Source organism: Acanthochromis polyacanthus, chromosome 3 (genome assembly GCF_021347895.1).
Source record: "Acanthochromis polyacanthus isolate Apoly-LR-REF ecotype Palm Island chromosome 3, KAUST_Apoly_ChrSc, whole genome shotgun sequence".
Lineage (NCBI taxonomy): Eukaryota > Metazoa > Chordata > Actinopteri > Pomacentridae > Acanthochromis > Acanthochromis polyacanthus.
Window position 1 is genome coordinate 17,712,017 of NC_067115.1, and position 23,409 is coordinate 17,735,425.

The following is a 23,409-nucleotide window of genomic DNA, read 5'->3' on the forward strand; positions in this document are numbered from 1 at the left end:
GGCTGAGTCCAGCTATAACTTTGTCCAGGGTTAGAATTATCGCCTCAGTGTCCTCTGTGAATCTAAGAAACCTTGCTGGGAACAGCACTGTATGTGATTCATTTTATATTTTATACTTCTGTAGCCATGTGAAGGGTCATTCCACCTCAATTCACCAAATGCCTCATGCCTAATCATCTTTCCTTTGACAGATTTTATTAGTTTTTTTTCTGCATATAATGATTGAATTGACCACACGTAAAATCTCGAGTCATAGGCGACATTAGTTTTGAGTTTAAAATTCTTAAAAAGGGGTTGGCTCATGTAAATTTTTTTGCACTGTTTTGTTCGTGTTAGTCTGTGGAGCAATATTTGAAATGACATAGCTTAAGAAAAAGTGTAGCTAGAGTCTTGAAATTTTGTTTGTTCACTGATATGTACATGTGGTCTCATGGTATAATGCTGCTTTGACACAACCCAGTTATATGATGGTGCAAATTTAGTCAAAAAATGTTGATGTCTTTTTATGCTCCAATTTTCCACCAACCAGAAAACCTTCATCGTCCACCCGAAAAGGGGGAATTTTTTCTTGCAATTCGCAGTGACCGCTCGAAGCTTTAAAAGTGTAGAAAACAGGGCCAGTCAGAGACAAAATTTATCAGATTTATTAATATTTAAACATGCATTGAGCAGGTATGATAGGTGAAACCACTCCGTTAGTGGTCCCAACTGGAAGAGTTATACATTATTGTTGTTGGGCTGAAATGAAAATCATGGTTTCTCAACTGATGGGGCTTCAAATAATTTTACGAAAAGTGGTACTAGTAGCAATCACGTGTATATGTCAGACACTTATATTTTTACTTGTTTTTGATTTCTTTATTAGGAGCTCTTTTAATTGATTGTGACGTTGTTAGCAAGGATTTAGTCTCGTAGAAACACTGTGTTGGGAAAGTTAGTGGCAATAATACTTGGATGTGCCCCTGAATACCATAGGCGCGTATCATTGAGACTACAAAATTTCAGCGCTCTAGCTAGATTACTTCGCAAGTTATGTCACTTCAAACATTGCTCCACAGATTAACACAAAGAAAACAACACAAAAGTAGCAGAAACCCACCATCTTTAAGAAGGTGAACTCAAAAACTAATGCTACCTCTGACACATTTCAGTTCATAACATAAGCACCGAAAAAAAGACAAATCTTGGTTTGCAACCATTATCTGTAAAGCTTAGCTATGGTCAAATGATGCTAAGGGACATTTATACTTTTGTGAAAGTGTGATGCTTTTGTGAATGCTCTCACCAAATTCCCCTTTCACAATCCTTATTCTTTAGCATCTCTTTCTTCCTTTGCCTCAGCGTTTTTCTGTCTCTCTGTGGTTTTCTCTTTTGTATCCCCATCTCTCCACAGCGTATCTCTTCACAAAACAAGCAGTAGACTGTTGCATCCTCGGGGAATTTAGTGGATACTTCTGATTCAGTCTGCTCTCCCCCAGATTCAACCACACTTCACAGTAAAAGTGTGGCGACTGTCAGTATCAAAATAAGAGCATTCCTGCTGTTTAGCAAATTTTAGAGGAAACCTGCTGCTTTCTTTCAAGTAAAAAGATAAGCTCTCCCTCACACACACAAACCTGCACCTACAGAGATATGCATTGGCTTCTTCACAGACAAACAATGTGTAGTCGAAATAAAATGGAAAGAAAAAACACATTTTGGAAGCCAGCAATAACAACAGATACTGAAACAGATACATGCAAACCTTAGGCACACACAAACAAGCAGTTATCACAAAAGTGTGGAGGTTTACAGGAAACAAGACCACAATGTGTAAAAAGTACACAGTGTACGTTGTCTTTATTTATTGATTTACTTTTTTGTGGATGCACTCAAGAGAAAACAAAGAAATGACATAAATTAGACATATGCAAGTCATTCTATCCAGGCATTTAATTTGGCCAACATGATTTTCCATGGTAAACAGTTATGCTCAGGCTTGAGCAGGGCATAAATGATTTACAACCAGTGCTCGATTTAGATGGTCGCCAGGTCGCCATTTGCAACGTTTTTAGTCGCAAATGGCGACCTGGTGACCGTCTAAATCGAGCGCTGTTTACAACTAAAAGTTCATTAGTTAAATGTTCTCAGACTTAGACCGTGATATAATATTCAATGAAACATCGAAAGCAACACACTTGGATGGAATTAAATTATGTTAATTGCGCTGATGTGAGTGAGAAATTACTGTAAATCCAATGGGAAATGTCTGTATGGTGAGATGTGCTTCTTGCATGTCAGCTTTCATTTGATAAATAGTAGCCTGAAGAAGTTTAGATTGACTACGATTTCACTCAAATAATTGAAAATATATGTTGTGAAGCATAAAAATACATAGAATGTGCTAAAATGATTTACAACCCCTTCAGCGTGTCATTATAGAGCTAATTATTAGATTCATTTTTAGTCACTTGTATGTTAGTTACATTTAGGCTTGCATATCAGTTAGTCATTTCTATTCTTTTAATACAATGTATTTATTCAAATCCAAATCAAGCAGGTGTGTAAGGTTTGCATTAGGTGTTACATCTGTATCCTGGAGATGCACACAAAATCTATAAATTTAACTTAATCTTTTGCATTTTTCAATTAGTTTATCTAATTTATGAGGCTGATTATTACATAAATGTGCCTCAAATAACCCTGAATGTGAAAAAAATAAATCAAATTGTGGCAAAAATAAACCACAAAGGGTGTGTGAATATGTTAAAGTAACATCTGTCAAGGCAGTAAAAGCCTGTTTTATACTGCACTTAAAAAAAAAGCATCTACAGCAATTTCCCTCGATACAAATTGTCTTGATAACACTTGGGGTTACAGTCCATATATTTCTAACAATTCTGATGCAAAACTAGCTGAAATCCTTTGTGACATGTCAGCCTTTTCCACAGTTTTTTGGTGTTGAGTAAAGATAAAATATAAACGTAAGCCACAATTCAGAGATCTGAAGACAAACTGTAGCTGTTTCTCCCTTATCTGGTCAATTCATAACTACTTATGAACAAGTGTTTGTCAACACTACCTCCTCTTACAAGCCACTTTGCTATTTTCCTCTTGCCTCTTCTCACTTCCTTTATTATCCGCCGCCTCCACGAAGTGGAAAAGGGGAATATAGGTTTGGCCTCCGTCTGTCTGTGCGTCCGAGATGAAGGGGACAGCTTTTCTCAGAAACTATTACAGCTAGGATTACGGGAATTTAGTGTGTAGCTTCACACCATGGACACCTTGATCAAGTTCGAAAATGAGACCTGTGCGACAATATTTAACAGAGTTATGGCCCTTGATCACTATTTTGGATATAGACTCATAGACATCACATGTGGCGAGGGATATTGATGACCATGTCGTCTTGTTACTTTTTTCTCCTCTTATACGCTTCTCAATACCTCTCAAATCACTTTATGCCATCTCTATGCTACGAGTGTGTTCACACAGTAGTCAACAATTTGTTCATCATTTCCAAGTAATTGTTTTTGGCCACTTAAACATGGTTCCTCCAAGTGTATTCCAGCATAGTAAGTGACAGAAGAAGCATATGCTGAACTGGTAAAGGCTAATGTTTCCCGTGGAGCAAACGGCATTGTTCCAAATCAGAGAGATGAAAAGACGAAGCACTGACATTGTTCAGGAAACAGAACATCTCTTCTGTGTCTTTCTTTTCTACTTCATCACACTATTAATCTCTTGCTGTGAGACTGAATCTCCAACCCCCTTTCAAATACACCCATACAATGTGTCTGTGGCATTCTGGCGCTATTCAAGTGTATACCCCCTGCTACTATTCACACATACAAACACACACACTCAAGCATGTATGCACACTGTGTCACAATGGTTGCCCTACATAGAATGACAAAGTGTCCATGTTGCCTCGAGATCGATGATGATTCTGTGTGTGATGAATGGAGGTATGGCAGAGTGTGGGATCATATATACCGCTGTAATATGTCACATACATGATAAATAGGCCCTGACCGCTGAGAACAACATTTGATTTCTGCTCATTATAGGGGGAGGAACAGAGGGCCATATGCACAAACACATACACAAACAACATAACTTAACCACACAGTACAAAATATAAGCAGCTGCAATTGAAAAGATTAAGCTCATTGAAGGAGAACTGCATTTACATCAAAGTACAAAAAACAATTAAACAACTCATTCATCGTTGCTCAATGCTGCACCATGATTTTCTGTGGCCCTCAATTAGTTTCAAAATGCAGGCATGTAACAACCAGGCATGCACATGTGATACAAGCACACAAGATAGAAAGGCATCCATCACAGTCCTAAACTCACAGGATTCCATTTGAGTATAGCAGAAATGTTCCATTATAAGGTTGTCTTTCTGCTTTTGGGTACAGTTCTGGGTGCTTTTGTTATTGGGCACGTGCCTGATTGTTATGTGCACGGGTTCTTAGACTAATTAAACACCACAGTTTTCTTTATCAGCTACACTGAGCACATACACAGCAACTCGCATACACAAACAGATGTGTTCTTACCCTACGAGACTGGATCTCTTTGACGTACAAAGGCAGTAAGAATTCAGAAACCCCCTCCAGTCTGACGCCTTCCTTGGTCACTCGCAGATTCCCCATACCATCCTAAAAAGGTAGGAGAGACAGAAATCCAGTTATTTAGCAATAAATGACAAGCTGAATGAAAAAAAAAGACAATCAATTTCAGAGAATACAGTTTCTTCGTTGATTTGTTGTGCTTATGCGCATTTTAATGAGTTCTTTAACAATCATATTTACCAGTGGTGTAAGACAAAATCTATTGCCAAAACTGCCATTATATTCAATTATATACAGACATGGCAAAGAACATTCACAATGAGAAATTGTCAAGCACATCATACATGGTTGGACATTTTTAAATGAGATAACTAATCTTCCTCACGTGTTTCTGTTTTTGTTATTAATTTAGCTTTTTGGGTATATGCTACATCTAAAAAAGTAATTCTGTCAATTTTTTTGGTTAACAGTAACTAAGTCTCTCTCCTCTTTTGCCCAATAAACTGATGAACTAGTGTGCCATCTTGCAGTCAGGGATGCACAGTATATATGAATGTATCTAAGTACACAAATTTGTCGAATGAAATGTTTTTGGACACCTTTTTTAGTTGACCACAAGCCTGAATCAAGGGTGAGAGAAGTTTCCACGGTATGCAAACCAGGCACAATTTAAGCATTCATTTAAACCTTTCCTTGAGCCTTTAAACCATTGCAGGTTGCAATGGTGTCAATGTACAGACAAATACGCGGGCTTAAAAATTCTAAAAAAAACAGTAATCAGGGACAACAATTGCACACTGAGGTGAAGTATTTTGAAATCCTTATCTTGAACTGTCCAAAGGTTGTGAAAGTGTTGATCTTGATCTTGTATTGTAGACAATTTCACATATTTGGTGTTTCCAAGTTCAGAATAAAACTACAGGAGAGCCCTTTAGTGTAGTTCGGAGTAAATATTATATAAGGTTGTGAATGTCCAATAAGGGATTTATAAACAAAAAGAAAATGTTTATCACGCCCCTGTGCAAGGGAGCACCAACAAACGTGATACAGAATGCACTGCCATAGGGATTTCTGGTAATGAATATGTGGGCAGAATGAAACACTGAGTCTAGGTGTTTGAAAGTGGAAAAAGCAGCATGTCTGTAGAATTTCTCACCACAGACGATATAAAAGCTGCCTAAACTATGCTTTTCCCGAAGTTAAAAGGGGAGCATGATGTGTTTCTACACAATTTATTTTTTTTTGCCACAGACTAGTGATTGCATTTTAAGCATGATGGATGACCAATTTAAATGATTTATCAAGCCAAATACTTAGATATGTAATTTATTTGATTACTCCGCCAAGGAACGCAGCGGAGTTACGTGACAATCGGCATACGTGAATTTGTCAGTTCGCGCATAACATTACTCAAAAATTGACTTGCGGATTTGGATGAAATTTTCAGGGGGGCAGTTTTTCTTTAAGAATAAGGATATTTCTAGATGACCCCAAATTTTCCAACAGAAGTGTACAGTATGCATTTTATTAGAAGTTCTAACTTTGGTTTCTGTTTAGTCACTCCATCCTTCTGCACTGTGTTAATCTTCATCATGTGTTTGATTTGCTTTCATTGTTGTGAGGAAATTTGTTGCTGAAAATGTGCTGTTTAAAATGTCTGACAGTGTTGATTTGCATTGCCGAGGGAGCAGAGTGCATAAGGAATGGTGACCAGAAGGCGATTCATGTATTTTAATATCTTCTGCAGAGGAAAATAAATGCTGGAGAACGCTCAAACAGGTTGTCTTCCTTGACACCCAAACCACACACACACGTCCTTTACATAAGGACAGCAATGTTCACAGACTTGACAAAAAAGATCTAAAGAGAGAGAACTAAAGGAAGCCACCTATTATATCAAACTTGAACAGACATTTTTAAATAGAAGAGAGAGTCTACAACACCATTTATCAGGTACTTATAATGCAGTCTTGAGATCTCTCACCACAAAGTTTCATCATCATTGAATCATCAGCAGTTACACAGCAGTTTACACCTCAAGACATGTGGGTGATTAATGGACCATGTGATTTGGGGATGAAAATAAATAAGCAGGACTTGCCATCAGTCAGGTAGAACTGAATTAGCCTGTTGGATGAGCAGTGAAGCTTTATCAAGAACCAAAAAGAGAAGTCCATTTGACTTTTGAGGAAGTTCTTATGAATAGAAAGAACAGGTCGCTGTGCTAATGTTAACTCTATGTGAGTGGGAAGAATAGAGTGCAAATCTGTTCATAGTAGGAAATTACAACTGGATTTACTGAGAATAAAAGGACCTCGAGTGTTTCTGAATAAGTAAACAGAGTCTTTTCTGCAAACCTCACAATCTTAGACAAGAACAAGCAGTAACCATGGTAACTACACAAGAAAGTTGGTGACAGCTGTAGCTTCAAAATGCTCTAAAGGGATAAAATTTTAAATACTCGACAAATGAGACTAAACCATGATAAAATAAATTAAATTTAAAAAAAAAACGGAAACAAAACTATAAGAGTAGCATACATTATCATTAAAACTCTAAGACTAATATTAAATTCAAATTAACTCTGGCAGCATTACTACAGTAGTGAAACTCAGCTGTCCTCTGCCATGAGGCTGTAGTGAAGAAGCTTGGCACGATGTGGCATACCTCAAGAACACCAGCCCAGGGTAATGGTAAAACTCTAAAACTGTGGGTTTAACTTTCCTTAAAAGCACAAAACTGAAATGAAGAAGGTACATTGTCAGAATTGTCACCTATTGGAGTGTTCACCTATCAAATGTGCACTGACTTCAAAAAGTATCTTGATTCATTTGCTTTATCTTGCAAATCACCACAAATATCAGTGTTTTAGATGCTCACAGCGTTTGAAGTCGTAGGTTTACACAGTTTAAGATGTGTTCAGAGCTTTTAGGAATCTCTAGACACGCACTAGTACTTAATAACATTAGTCATTGATGAGCTGTGTAATATTGATGTAAGAGGGGAATATCATGTATCCACATAGGTCTGCTTTATCCAGTCAGATTCTGCTTTATAGAGAGCATTTTTAATGTTCTGCTGGGAATATATTTTTAATGTAAGCATGTTGTTATTCTGAAATGTATCAAACATCTGAAGACATCATAAATAACAAAATAATAACTAAATACATACAGTGGACACAGTAATACTTTTTTGGGCCCTCCTGTGGGCTCACCACTCACAGAGGGTTCCGTAGGGGTCGGGTGCAAAGTGGACAGGGCGGCGGTCGAGGCGGGGTGCCTCGGCGGCCCGGCCCGCGTTCACGACCACTTACTGTGGGGACGTGGAACGTCACCAAACTGGCGGGGAAGGAGCCTGAGCTGGTGCGGGAGGTTGAGCGCTACCGACTAGATATAGTCGGCCTCACCTCCACGCACGGCTTGGGCTCTGGAACCGCCCCTCTGGAAAGGGGTTGGGCGCTCCATTATTCTGGAGTTCCCCGCGGGGTGAGGCGGCAGGCTGGGGTGGCACTGCTCATTGCCCCCCAGCTTAGTCGCCTCGTGTTGGAGTTCAGCCCGGTGGACGAGAGGGTCGCGTCCCTACGCCTTCGGGTTGGGGACAGGCTCCTCACCGTAGTCGTGGCCTACGGCCCGAACACTAGTGGGGGGTATGCGGCCTTCTTGGAGTCCCTGGGAAAGGTGCTGGATAGTGCTCCGACCGGGGACTCCATTGTCCTGCTGGGGGACTTCAACGCCCACGTGGGCAACGACAGTGAGACCTGGAGGGGGGTGATTGGTAAGAACGGCCCCCCCGATCTGAACCCGAGTGGTGCTCAATTGTTGGACTTCTGTGCGAGTCACAGTTTGTCCATCATGAACACCATGTTCGAGCACAGGGGTGTCCATAAGTGCACGTGGCACCAGGACACCCTAGGCCGGAGGTCGATGATCGACTTTGTAGTCGTGTCTTCTGACCTCCGGTCGCGTGTCTCGGACACTCGGGTGAAGAGAGGGGCGGAGCTGTCGACCGATCACTACCTGGTGGTGAGCTGGATCCGCCTACAGGGGAAGAAGCTGGTTAGACCTGGCAGGCCCAAGCGTATCGTGAGGGTCTGTTGGGAACGGCTGGCGGAACCCTCTGTTAGGAGTGACTTTAACTCCCACCTCCGGGAGAGCTTCTCACAGATCCCGAGGGAGGTGGGAGATATAGAGTCTGAGTGGACTTTGTTCTCCTACTCCATTGTCGATGCGGCCGCTCGGAGCTGTGGCCGCAAGGTCTCTGGTGCCTGTCGTGGCGGCAATCCCCGAACCCGGTGGTGGACATCGGAGGTAAGGGATGCCGTCAAGCTGAAGAAGGAATCCTACCGGGCCATGTTGGCCTGCAGGACTCCTGAGGCAACTGAAGGGTACCGGCAGGCTAAGCGTGCTGCAGCCCGGGCGGTCGCAGAGGCAAAAACTCGGGTCTGGGAGGAGTTCGGAGAGGCCATGGAGGAGGACTATCGGTCGGCCTCGAAGAAATTCTGGCAAACCGTCCGGCGCCTCAGGAGGGGGAAGCAGTACCTCACCAGTACTGTTTACAGTGCGGGTGGGGAGCTGTTGACCTCGACTGGGGACGTTGTTGGACGGTGGAAGGAATACTTCGAGGATCTCCTCAATCCCGCCGTCACGTCTTCCGGAGAGGAAGCAGAGACTGATGATGCCGGGGGAGACTCGCCCATCACCCAGGCTGAAGTCACTGAGGTGGTTCACAAGCTACCCGGTGGCAAGGCTCCGGGGGTGGATGAGATCCGTCCTGAGTATCTGAAGTCTCTGGATGTTGTGGGACTGTCCTGGTTGACACGTCTCTGCAGCATCGCGTGGCGGTCGGGGACGGTACCTCTGGACTGGCAGACCGGGGCGGTGGTCCCTCTGTATAAGAAGGGGGACCGGAGGGTGTGTTCCAACTATAGGGGAATCACACTTCTCAGCCTCCCTGGTAAAGTCTATTCCAGGGTACTGGAGAGGAGAATCCGGCCGATAGTCGAACCTCGGATCCAGGAGGAGCAGTGTGGTTTTCGTCCTGGTCGCGGAACACTGGACCAGCTCTATACCCTCCAGCAGATCCTCGAGGGTTCATGGGAGTTCGCCCAACCAGTCCACATGTGTTTTGTGGACTTGGAGAAGGCGTTTGACCGTGTCCCTCGGGGTGTCTTGTGGAGGGTTCTGGAGGAATATGGGGTTCGGGGCCCTTTGTTAAGGGCGGTCCGATCCCTGTATGACCACAGTAGGAGTTTGGTCCGTATAGCCGGCAGTAAGTCGGACCTGTTCCCGGTGCGCGTCGGTCTCCGCCAGGGCTGCCCTTTGTCTCCGGTTCTGTTCGTTATCTTTATGGACAGAATTTCTAGGCGCAGTCAGGGGCCGGAAGGAGTCCGGTTCGGGAACCACAGGATCTCGTCTCTGCTGTTTGCAGATGACGTTGTCCTGTTGGCTTCATCGAATCAGGACCTTCAGTGCGCACTGGGGCGGTTCGCAGCCGAGTGTGAAGCGGCCGGGATGGGGATCAGCTCCTCCAAATCCGAGGCCATGGTTCTCGACCGGAAAAAGGTACTTTGCCCCCTTCAGGTCGGTGGGGTGTCCCTCCCCCAAGTGGAGGAGTTTAGGTATCTCGGGGTCTTGTTCACGAGTGGGGGGCGGATGGAGCGAGAGATTGACAGACGGATCGGTGCAGCGTCTGCAGTGATGCGGGCGTTGTATCGGACTGTTGTGGGGAAGAAGGAGCTGAGTCAGAAGGCAAAGCTCTCGATTTACCGGTCGATCTACGTTCCCACCCTCACCTATGGTCATGAAAATTGGATCATGACCGAAAGGACAAGATCGCGGATACAAGCGGCCGAAATGAGTTTCCTCCGCAGGGTGGCTGGGCGCTCCCTTAGAGATAGGGTGAGGAGCTCGGTCACCCGGGAGGAGCTCGGAGTAGACCCGCTGCTACTCCGCATTGAGAGGAGCCAGCTTAGGTGGCTTGGGCATCTGTTTCGGATGCCCCCTGGACGCCTCCCTCGGGAGGTGTTCCAGGCACGTCCCACTGGGAGGAGACCCCGGGGAAGACCTAGGACACGCTGGAGGGACTATGTCTCTCGGCTGGCCTGGGAACGCCTCGGGATCCCCCCAGACAGTTTGGAGGAGGTGTGCGTGGATCGGGAGGTCTGGACATCACTGCTGAGAGAGCTGCCCCCGCGACCCGACCTCGGATGAAGCGGAAGAAGATGGATGGATGGATGGATGGTATTTTGGACAAGATATCGTCCTGTGAGAGCTGTAGTTTTAATGCAGACAAAATAGTTGCTTAATGCTTGTCAAAATAACAAAATGCTGAAATTGTAGATAACCACTTAATTTAGAATGCAAACAGAATACCTCAGATAGACATTTCAGCTAGTCAGAAAGACAGTTGAAATAAACCTGCTGAAGAAACCCATGGTGTTTTATAGGTGAGTGGAACTTGGGGAAGAAGGTGGGGTTTGGATCTCTGTGGGGAGCCTCTTCTCATACAGTAAAATCACAAACTACACATTTGAAGGTCAAGCCCCTAATTGATAGAATAATCAGAAAACTAAACAGGTTTAAATGTGAATACATTTGAACTCTTTCTTTCAAATCATTACTGCCCCTTGACTGATTGTTTCACTGATGGTTTCAAATAACTTATTTCCTTGTTCACCATCACAGCATATCACCAACAAAGCAAGTGTTAGTTGAAGATTTTTTTTTTCTCTGCAGGCTTTTGGTGTTTTTGCTGTAATCTAAATCAACTAGAAAAGCACTCAGAGAGTGCAGTACTCCGCCAAGACTGCTCTGTTGATGTATCATTTCCAATGGATGAAATCTTTAATAAAAAATGACCTTGCGCTGAGTACAGGCATGTGTTATGCATGTGCATGTTATGTATGGATACCGAATTGTGTGTAAATTACTCCTATAAAGGTCTGTTGATCAGTTCATCACTTTCGGCAAGCTTTTGTTTTGCTAGTGTTAAAATAACCTTTCCCACCATGCTTTTATTTTGAAGGCATATTTATTAATGTTATAAGCTTTTATTTTGTCACCATTCCAGTAGCACAGAAGTATTTATCTAAGAAGCAGTTTCTTAACATGATGAAGACGCTGCCAAAAAGTCCGAAAATTCACGCAGAGATGAAAGAAAACGGTTCCACGCTGTTGCTGTCTAACGCAAAGGATGTGTCTAAACTCAGAAGCAGCTAGCTGCAATGGACAAGCTCTTACGATGTTTCCTGAAGAAAGAAGTGAAGAACAGACAGGTGTTCTTCTTCAATTCATGTTCAAAATAAGGCTGATAACTCAACGTAAATAAAGGCTTTGTGAAACATCAGGGGCTTTAGCACTGTCTGGCTGGGGTTTGCTGCATTACGTGACCTAAATATGCAGCAGATGGCAGGAATTGATGGGACTCAGAAACACCGCACAGTTTAATCAATTATTCCTTGTATGACTTCCAACTGATAAATTACAGTCAGTTTGCAGTAGGATCGCAGTCATGTGATTGTCAGCAGGTAACTGACACAGTGTTCACGTCACGGTTACAGCGATGTCGTGCTGGCAACATAACTCGCAATGGAAAATCTTTAACAATTCCGTGGATCCAGACTATAAACAGCATTAATGCTACAATCTAATCAGTTGGTCCTTGTGTCATTTCTTACCTTCCTCGTAAATTTCATCCAAATCTATTGGTCCATTTTTGAGTAAGGTTGCACAGACAGACAGATTAACAGATTCACAGACAAAGGTCTGCCAATCGTCCACCACTGTGTGTGTGTGTGTGTGTGTGTGTGCATGTGCGTGTGTGTGTGTGTGTGTGTGTGTGTGTGTGTGTGTGTGTGTGTGTCTTCATTTTGAACCCTGTGAAGTTATGTCAAGCATACATATAGATTGTACGCCTTATATCACAGCAACATTTCTGATGAGCTGGCTGAGTGTGTGATAAGAATGGCTTTGTGCCGGTTTGTGATCAGTTATGCAGTATTTTACAGATTCCACATGAGTGAATGCTCGAAAGATTGTTGGATCAGACTTGCATTGTAAGATTAAATTCCTTTCAAACAGCCATGCGGGGTATTAGGATAGTAGGGGCTCTCACAGAGCAAAGTGGCAGCTACTGGACCATGTCAAATCGGTGCTTAGGAGAGTGACAATGGAGAGAGAGCACAGAAGTGTAACAGCTGCTCTGATTGTGGGCTTTGTCAGAGTTTGGCGAGGCTTCTGGGTACTGTAGTAGGTGACATAGAAAAAAAAGTACAACTTCCACTGACAGTTGATAAGAGATCAACTATAATCATCAAAAGAAATGCATTTCCCATTGACAGAATAAAAAACAACAACAACAACAAAAAAATACAATTATTTTATTTACCCAATCTCAGAAATGGCTGGAATATGCAGTGGAGTAGGAAACAAAGAATGTATAAAAGCCCAGAGAGGACAATTTGAAAAGTATGTGATTATAAAAACCTTGCTGCTATGACATTGGTTTATAGTGCTAATGCTATTTTCTTTTGTACTGTTGAGAAGATATTGATAAAAACAAGGATGGCATTGTTATTCTGATTCATGTCCTGTGTGGCTGACATTTTCAGTCTTAAAAAGTCCAATAACTTTTCTTCAGGGGTGAAACTACAAACCGACTATATAATTAGCAAACCTATTCTGCCTAAAGTTGAAATATTTGTTGCTCAAAGACAACAAATTAGTCCTGCTTCTCTGGTTTCCAACCTTCTTTTCATGTTCCCAAATATCAATGAAACTGTCCATGAAGAGAGGAATTCTGTTTGGAGTGCTGCAGCAAATGATCATTAATTGATAGGTGCAGCAAACCAGCAGAGCCTTTCAAATTGGAAATGTACTTAATGAACGAGAGAGGGATGAGCTGGCAAGAGGAATTGAGAGGATAAAACAATGAGGAAAGCATGGGAGAGAAGGTCGGCTTGGGAAATGCAGAACTCAACAAAAACTAAATCACACAAGAAAATTGAAGCAATATAGGACTAAAAGCATTGGCTGTTAAGCTCATCAACTGTGAAGGCAATGCCATTATGGAAGCGTCTGATGGTATTCACTCTGCAGCATGTCAAAACATATAGCCAGAGCCTCTTAGAGCTGCTGTAGCTTCAATAACGAAAGGAATAAAAAGTCCTGCAACAGATACAGGTATGCCTCCCACAGAGCTCTGGTCTTAACATCAAGGAGTCCGTCTGGAATTACAAGAAAAGAAAAGCATCTGCGGCAACCTTACGAGCTGTAGGAAGGTCATCAACCTCCCAGGTGCCTTTCGAAACAGTGCCCAAGTGCTTTTGCAGTGGTGTTTTATAGCCTGGCAAGATGTGAGCACAGCTGGTTTGATTGAGGTTTTTTGCTTAGCGCACTTTGTAATTGATAAATAACATCTATCACACTTTGCTTTTAGTGCTTAATGCATTAACACATCGATGCCTAACAAAGGTTTAAATTAGAATCCTTTCAGTGTAATGGGCATCCCACAGATGAGTAGCATCAATCAATTCTATTACAAATCTGTAATCAGACCTTTGCCAGACCTCATCATATCAAAGCAAGGTTGCCCAGGTAGTCTAATGTGTGAGCTTTATTCCCATATACTGGTTTGTACATAATACACACACACACTTACAAATGGGAGCAAAACAATAAGAGTGTGTCAGATCGATAAGTTAAACCAGCCAGAGGTTTTCAGTGCTGTTGTTACATCTATAGTCATTATGGTGAATATACAGTGGAGCATGGAGCTTATTCAATAAGCAATAACACAACAGGGCGAGGGAATCACAAACACATTCACTCTCTGCCGTCCAGTACACACCTATATATACATAAATCTACTTACAGTATACAGACACATGAGATACTTACCTTCCTGTATATAGAAACACAGGTGCTATTAGAAAGCACACACACACACACACACATGCAAGGGAAGAGTGGTATACAAGTAGAGTTAACTCACTTGGAACACAGTCACACTCACTACACAGGATACAATTCCTCTCTAATCCCCTCCTGCCTCCCTTGCACACTCTCACTCTGCCTCTCAATTCCAAAAAACATGAATAAGACGATGTTAAAATTAATCAGGTGGTTTAATTCCACCTCACTTCTCCAATGTTCAAATCTCATTCTGATCCAGCATGATGGTCCTCCCTCTGTCTCTGCATCAACTGCACACTGGCCATCGTTTCTTTTTGGTTTTTTTGGTTTGTTCCATTTTCAATCCAGCATGCGTTATTGGCATGAATGGTGCATTAACAATATTGCCAAGGACTAGAAGGGAATAGAAATCCATCAACAGACAGCAGAAAACGAGCTAGTCTCTCCATTCATTCATTTATCTGCCATTGTTTAGCTCTCTGTCGCGCCAAGAATCTGTTTGTCAGGACTTTTCTCTCTCTCTCCATCTGTCTGTCACTTTCTCAGTGTGAAATTAGTTTTGGAAATCAGATCAGAGGCCTAATAGCAGGTCTGGGTCCTTCTCCAATTAGAAGCACTTTGGTAATCATGTGAAAATGGGGGATTCGCAGTATCTGGTGTTTAGCAGGAAGCAGTAATAAACCTTCTGATTGTTCATAATTAAATGTTACAAACTGACCTCAGTCTAGTTCAGCCACATGGACTGTGAGCACAGGACAGAATAAATTACAGCATTAAAGTGTATGTTATTTGTTCTACAGTTGTGACTGTGATTCTTTGCAGCTGAGATAAGAACACAAAAGGCCTTTTGAACAAGACATCATGTGTAATGCTACGAAACACTTAACCAAAATTGAAGTTTTGCTAAATATAGCTTAAAAGCTGTAAATCCCAATTGTACCTGTATTAAAAGCATCAATTTCATTTTCATTTTTGAGCTCCAGATTTTTAATTACCAGCAGAAGCCTTTGCTTTCGTCTGCGCTTCTTGAGATCTGACAAATATTGATTTTTGCTCTTGAATCACAGACTCCATCTCTATCCAGGCTGTTCCCATTTAAATGTCAGCTGATGTTTTATTTTATTAAGCTTACTTGAGCCTTTTTTTTCTTTACCTTCCTTGTGGTGTGCTGCAGCCGAGCAGGCTGATGGTACATTTCAGCCAGTATCAAGCTATTTGGTGTGCTGTTATGACTGTCTCACCTCTTTCAGAGACTGATTTTGGTTGTTTATTCTCTGGATGATGCTGCTCTATTGTGGTGTGGATATTTCAGCAAAAAACTTAAAAACCTCATGCTGTGTTTGTGAAGATACATTTTGCTCTGAATGGCCGTTTCATTTCCACCTTTCCAAAGTAATATTCTCAACCCAAAATAGTAAAAAAATAAATAAAAATAAAAAATGGCCATGGCCACAAGACATAATCAAAGACCATCAGATTGTCATACATTCACTATTTTAGCTTTATCTGTATTTCCAAATATACTTCACTGTCTCAAGTCTCGTCTTTGAACATCCCAATTACCAGTAATGAACCCCATTAACAATTAGGCAGTCATAAAATTAGCAATTTAGAAATGTTCACTGCAATCAAGCGACAGAAAGTGCTTTCAGAAACTTGCAAACAGGCTGTTAACAAACTTAAATCTTACTTATTACATTTGTAGGTGATATAACATTCACTGACAAAGTTCTTGTTTAATCGATATTTTGACTCAAAGGTATTTCTCCTATTTGTGCCACACTAGCTGGTGACTGCACGTTGTCCATTTCAAAATTTTCTGTCAATAATCTTAAATCCTCTGTGGGCAACAGCAAGAAGCTATATTCAATACTGATCTGTTATGTGTTTATCTATTTGCCTTTCTAGGGAAATCTGCTCCAGCACAACTACATTCACAGTAATTAATGCTTTGTCCATCATTAGGCTTCACTGAACAACTTCTGATTCAAGACACAGTCACCATGCATTATGAAACACTCATAAACCAACATAAACATAAAAAAATACCAGGTAAAGTCCAGTGTGCTTTAGCTGACAACATTACTTATTGGTGTTCCCCATGGATTGGTCATAGGACTTTGGTTATTCAGCATTTTCTAAACCTGTCCAGGTCGAAAGGTGCCTTTTATGCAGATCATATTCTTAATTACCGCTCTGCTGCTACATAATTCCAGGCTCTCTCCAGTCTCTGCCTGGCTTTTAATGTTTTCAAACAAGTTCCCTATAACTTGAGGCTTGTAAAACTAAATTTACATAATGTATTTACATTTTTTTTAAAAGAATCTACTTAAATGGATTGTTAAGTTTGATTTCACGCAAAGTATTGTGTCATACAACCTATTTTTTTCTCTTTTCTTTTTTAGCAGTCCACGCACATACGCTCACATTTCTCATGTGCCTTTTTGTCCTTTGCCTTTTGAATTTGGCTCCACTGAATACATTCATGCAAAATAATTATCCACACATTAGCCACTTTGAACACAATAACAACTAATCAGCTAATCAGGGAAACAAACCTCTGCTTGGCTTTATCTCTATGTCTGTTTCTCTTTCTCTGCCAACTGGGCTTCATTGGTAAAATCTACCAGTATTTGTTTGCTAAAGAAAAGTCAACAAATCCCAGCACAATGAAAATGATGACAGAGACAACAGTTTCATTATCACACATTGAACTGTAGTCCCATGCTTCCTTCACTTTTGTCACATCAATGCAGCGATGTACGGATTAACATATGACGCGGAATAAAAAGTTCAGAATCAAAAGGACCTTCCATCTTATTTTGGGGGCGTAATAGTGGAACAATTTTAAATGTAATGCAGTCCAGTACACAACGACCACTCACTATGATAACTCGAAACATCACCTTCTTAAATAAAGACTCAAAATGTTCAAGTGTGCAGAATTATGAATTAATCAGAGTTCATTGTTGTATTTAATTAAGTAGCTGGTAAATGTATGTTTTCATGCTAAGAAAAAAATGTGAATAGAATACAGGTGAATGAAACATTTATTGTTGCACACATCTGATGCTACAGCCCAGAGATTTCTCAAAGGACCAACCCCTTCCTTATCAATACTTCTTCCTTCTCTGACTCTGCAATGATAAATTATTACATCAGCTTAAAGATTAATACTGAAAATCATATTTCATTGCATTTTGGGATTTGCACAGAGTTGTGCTGAAATCTGAAAGACATGACAAGTACAAAACAGCATAGCCTTATAATGCTATCACTGATAGATTTGCACACATGCACAAAGATTCAGTCATAGTTAACTCTAATAGACACAGAAAAAAACTAATGCACACATGTAATGTGTATAGTGAGCGTTCTGATATCTAAAGAGTCCTGATGCTCCTGTTTCTGGACGGAATAAATTCCATGTGGCCTAAATTAGGGACCATGTTCCTTTTTCTACATTGGGGCAGTCATTATACCTCACTTTCACACATCTTTAGAATCACATTGAAAAGCACCCGAGGGAGGTTTAGAGAATCGATAAACCCTAAAATAAAGAAGACTTCAGCGTTAAGTTCAAACACACTAATACCACTGACTTTAAAGCAAGAGAGAGTGAGAAAGAGAGAGAGCTGCTGAAGTCAAAGGAATAAGAAATATGACAAGAGATGAAAACTGTTCAGTTTAAATCACACGCACAGACACATGCTTACTTGACACTACGTTAGGAATGGTTTAGAATAATGAAGTGTCATAAATAACAGGTTGGTAAAAATGACATTGCTATCAATAATGGAAAGGACTATGCTGTCGGTCCAAAACTAGAAACCATTTATGCAAGCATGACAAGCACTCCACACAACAGAAAAACTGAAGTAATCCACATTTGTTTGTGGTGCTCAAAACGCAAAAAAAAAAAAAAAAAAAAAAAAAAAAAAAATTTAAAAGAGCTTAACATAAGACCAGGAGCTAACCTCTGTTACAAACTGGAGTAGAAGTGCACTATCATATTTATCACGCCCACTGTAAATTTAGCAATGGTAAATCACATCTGAACAGGACATATCTTAATGCCGGCTATAAAAAGAGGGTGTGTTTGTGAGCTCTGTAAGTGCAAGGTCAATACAGTGTACAAGTTTGTGGACGTCCCCTTCGGTGAAGTAGTTGTTAGAAATAATGAAGCTTTCCCCTTTCATAGCGAGGTTAACTGGTAAACTGTCCCATTAGGTGGAAGCACACCGCACACAAGGTTATGCACACAGAACACACACACCAATCATATACAGAGTGCAGACATGTTTATCACCATGACTTTTAGGTGTCCACGCATGCACATGCACGCACACATACACTATAAACTCATGTCTCCCTGCAGTGATGGATAGGCCGGCAAAGTATTTTGCAGGCACTTCTAATATTCAGGACTGTTGTAATTTTTCACACAACCTTTTATGTCAGCCAGCAGACCCAGAAAGAGAGAGGGAGAGAGAGAGAGAGAGAGAGAGCGAGAGAGAGAGAAAGAGCAGTGTCACCTTTGTCTAAAAAAAAAAACAGCTGGAAAAATGGCTGAAGGGATGCACAAATTAGGAAACGCTAAAAGTGCTTTGGTTGTCCTTCGCCTTTTTGACCATTGGGAGACACTACTGGAGGGTCCTTGGTGAAAAAGTGGCATTCTATAGCTGAGCTGCCTGATTTGTTTCTCAGATTAGATCTACAGGACAGACTGTCCACAAAGGTACTTGCAAGATAGCTTGAGACGGAGGTGTCAGTAACTGCTTTGGTATGCTGGTAATGCAGCAGGATCCTTCCTGCTTTGTCTGTACAGAAGCTTCAGCCCAAAGTACCTGCAGACAATTTATTTTGGCATCTATCCACAAACTGTTTGCATGGATGAGTGCATTTTGCTCAGCACTTCTGCCGTTCTGGGTTTGAAATTGTCTTTTTGAGTCATGTTGCAAGTGATACAAAAGACTCTCTGATATGAGCAGTCAGACTGGTCTAGACTGAGATGCATCTGCAGAAATCCAATTGGAATCACATAATAGACCTCCTCCAAGTGTTGTTTGAATGTGATTTGCAAAAATCATTCATTCGTATTTTTCGTTGTTGTCTGGATTTTCTAAAATCAATCTGGATAGAATCTGATAGGGGAAAAAAAGAAACGGACTGGGGGTGGCAGTCTTTATCTTTCTCCTCTCCTCTCACTCTCCCACTACACTTTTTATCTTTCTGCCTTGCTCTTTCCACCAACTGCACAACCCCCTCGATCTCCTGGTGCTCCACCATGGCTCTAACACTGCCAGAGTCACATTAAAGGATGGATTCCAAGTTGCTTAAACCAAAATAGAAACATGTGTCATGTTGTGCTGGAAAAGTCATTTCCTGTACCAAGAATTTAAAGTGGGTTTCAGAAATTTCTGAGTTCAAATCAAGTTTCAAGCAAAGCTGTAATGCCATCAACTTTTAAAGTGTTGGAAGCAGCCTCCAGACCCCAGGGTCAGCGTCCATAAAAAAAACATTAAATACTGGCCTTAGTTGTTGGACTGGTAAAGAAATGAGTTTCTCTCAATATCGACTTCAGCATTTTCCTGTCACTCTGTCAAACACATTTATTTCTCAACCATTATCTGATCCGTGTCAAGCTGTTCAGGACTTGCAGTGCTTGTTTAGCAGTTCATTTTAGATACAGAAGATGTGGAGTAAACAACAGGGAAAACAGGCTTTAGTTGTGTGTATCTGCTCCTAACCAGTGGGCAATTGCTTCCACCTGTTTACCACTCTCCCTCTCTCTTTGTAGTGTGACTCTCATCCATCTGAGTCAGCACACCCACTGAATCCAACAGCCAAAAGCTACAACTGTAAAAAATAATAAAAATGAAAGGTTTCACGACAGTAGAAGAATCAGACCTTTATAATTAAAGACATGTCTTTATTTTGTAGTTCTCTCTGTTTTAAAATTAGGCATTGTTGATCTGCTCCCATATGCTGCGTTAATTTGCTGTTGCTGCCATTTGCTGTTAACGCAAGCTCAGCACTTCCTCCATCTGCTTCACATTAGAACACTCTAAGCAGTTCAGGGGGTGATGTGAGACATCAACACACAATTTCCAGTCATTAGCAGTAAGTTTAGACAGAGATAAAAGTGTTTATAATTACTTTGTGCGGAACACCAATGTTGAATGAAATGATCAATTCACTGAACAGCAAATACTGTATAGTGCAGGGCTATATTTCTGTGCCCTCATTGTATTTGCCTCTAATCGTGCACGTATACATTAGGCCTTACTGTGGGCTATATTAGATGTGAAGTGAAAAGTTGGTTCCTTTAGTCAGCATACTAGGTGTGGGAGAATTGACAAGAGGAAAATCATCACAACCAGATGACTGGCTCAAAGAATCCTCTCCGGTAAATGACAAGGCTTGTGAGGTACTGGACAGCAGTAGTGACAGGGTGTCAGGGGAATTCTGATCCACGGTGGCTCTACTTTGCAACTTCTGAGGCTTAAGGGATCTGCTGCTGATGTCTTGCTGATAGATACCACAGGGCACCTTCAGAAGTGGAGCTTGTGGCTTGGAGTGTCGGCAACACATAAAGGATGTACAGCACCTTAGGCAGGGGTGGTCACAATATTTTGGGTCTTCCGAATTCAGTGAAATATTTCATTTTTGGTCGGAAATGGGAACACATTTTATATTTAGCATTCTATGACGTAACTTAGCACAGTTAAAACACTGCGATTCTGTTCTATTTTTACACAAATTCCAGTAAAAATGATGAAATAAATGATAATTATACTACTTATCACAGAAACTAGAAAAAAAAGTGTTGATCCCACGGCACTACCACAGAAACGTGCTGTCATTTTAATATCTGCACCTGCCAGTAGGCCATGCTAGGAGTGGGTATAATAATATGTTAATTCTAATACAGGAGAGACCTGATGTTCACTACAATTAGGTGGAAACTTATGAGCATAGATTGGCATCGTCAGTCAGTCAAAATGAGCTGGAAAATATACATATTACAGATACATATTTGATAAGACAAAGTGTCTCATTTAAATGGACAGCAAGTTTTTGAATCTAAATATATATATATGTATATCAAAGTGCAGTGTGTGTCTGGTAGGGCTAGACAATACTTTTTCTCATGAAATCTCCATTTGAAAGTGAATCTTCTGTGATGATGATATAGCTACAGGGAAGACATTGTCCGATGCGTCACCTATCTCATGAAGACATATATTAACCTTTGTAAAATAGATGGATGTTGGCACAGCTGTACGTGAACAGACAGCCCTTAGTGTCCACAAACAGAGCACTCGCTTGTCTCCTACTATGAGCCAGCACTTGCGTCCTGAATCACCTCTGACTGGCAAATGACAGCAAAGGGTTTCCTGCTGCTTCGCCCACTCCGCACAAACCACTCAGCCACACAAATTGCACACAAAATCACAAAAGGAACGGGTTGACAAGTGCAGTTAACATCACCTTGCTTTCACCAGCAGCTGTGTCCCACTTCACCTCTGCAGCCTGTGAGACAGTCTGAGTGACAAATGACAGCAGAGGTCTAATGCCTCTTCACACTCGTGTTTGTCTGCTTGCTTCACTGCTGTCACCCACTCCATCTTCTTGTAAAAAAATGAAATAAATCCAAAATGTTATGTCACCAGGAAGAGTCGGGAAGTAATCCTGCCTGACTTAGTGGTTATATGAAGCCTTTCCACTATCACTTCCACAAAAAATTCCCAAACTCCCTGAATGATTTTCAAGATGTTGGATGAAATATTCATGCGCCAAAAAATTACTTTATGGAACGGTCATTGACTCATTTTTTATTTTATTTTAAAAGGGCATCATCTATGTAACCACATTTTCAAAATTCACGAATGACTCTGGTTTAAGCACTGCAACATGTTTCCGTGTTTTGTTTGTAATTTCGTCTAACAAAATATCTCTCGACCCCTCCCATATATTGCTTTACTGACAGTAAAAGATCATTATTCACAGTATGTTTTTGACTTAATTCTTCACAGAGATAGTGAAAGATGTGAACTTTGAATGAATGTAAGGGTGTCAGGATAAATCTCAGGAAATCGTGAATGACAGCTTTTGTCATTCAGTATTTCCTCCGCAGTTTCTCGGAGCTGTAAAATATGTACAAAACATAGTTGGAAATAGAATGAAACACTGATGTTAGAAGGAGAAACAAAACCATTTTATAGCTGTTGGATCAAACTTTTCTGCTCTTGCTGCTTTATTACACAAATGGAATCTAATAGTTTTTCAATCTGCTTACACATTTTTGTTGCATTTCCAACAGTTGTTAGCTAATCACTGCCATAGCCATGTGAAGTGGTGCAGAGAAAGAGAGAAAAGGATTAGAAATAATCATAACAAAGCTGATGCAGAAGTTAATTCATTAAAAAAATATCCGTTCACTACCTTCTCATTTGGTCACTTCTCTTTTCCCACGTTGTCAAAATCACTCCACTCTTAACGTCAGTACTCTTGTCCAATAATTTTCCTGAGCCAATGAGGACATAGACCCTGTTCTTTAAATTAATTGGCATTTTGTCACTCTTTCCAGCCAGCTGTTCACACATTCCTCTTCCTGCCCCATTGCCACCTCATCCGGTTTGCCTGGGGTACCTCAGCGAGTCTCCATAAATCCATCTGCTGAGTTTGCTCCACCACCACCAGCGTCTGTACTCCAGGGGGTCCAGTCCTCATCTGCTACCTTCCTTTGAGACTCTGCTCTATGATGTCGCTTCTCACCAGAGTGTAACCACCAAAATACTTTGATCTCGGATGCTCACTTTTTTTTCTACAAGAAACTGCTGCTCTTTATGTTCATTTGATCTCTCCTTATTGGACTGTTGGTTAGAGTTTGATTTACATTTGAACAGGTTTAAGCTGAGGAATGTCTA

General features: G+C 41.2%; 1 protein-coding gene across 2 annotated transcripts in view; it reads right to left on the reverse strand.

Annotated features, from left to right (window-relative positions):
* The window catches only part of LOC110956362 (zeta-sarcoglycan), a 352,883-nt gene that overhangs the window by 118,563 nt on the left and 210,911 nt on the right, over positions 1-23,409 (reverse strand). For both annotated transcript variants that reach the window (XM_022201767.2, XM_051945531.1), the window contains exon 3: positions 4,548-4,649. In XM_022201767.2, the coding sequence (XP_022057459.1) occupies positions 4,548-4,649 (102 nt within the window). The remainder of the gene's footprint in view (positions 1-4,547; positions 4,650-23,409) is intronic.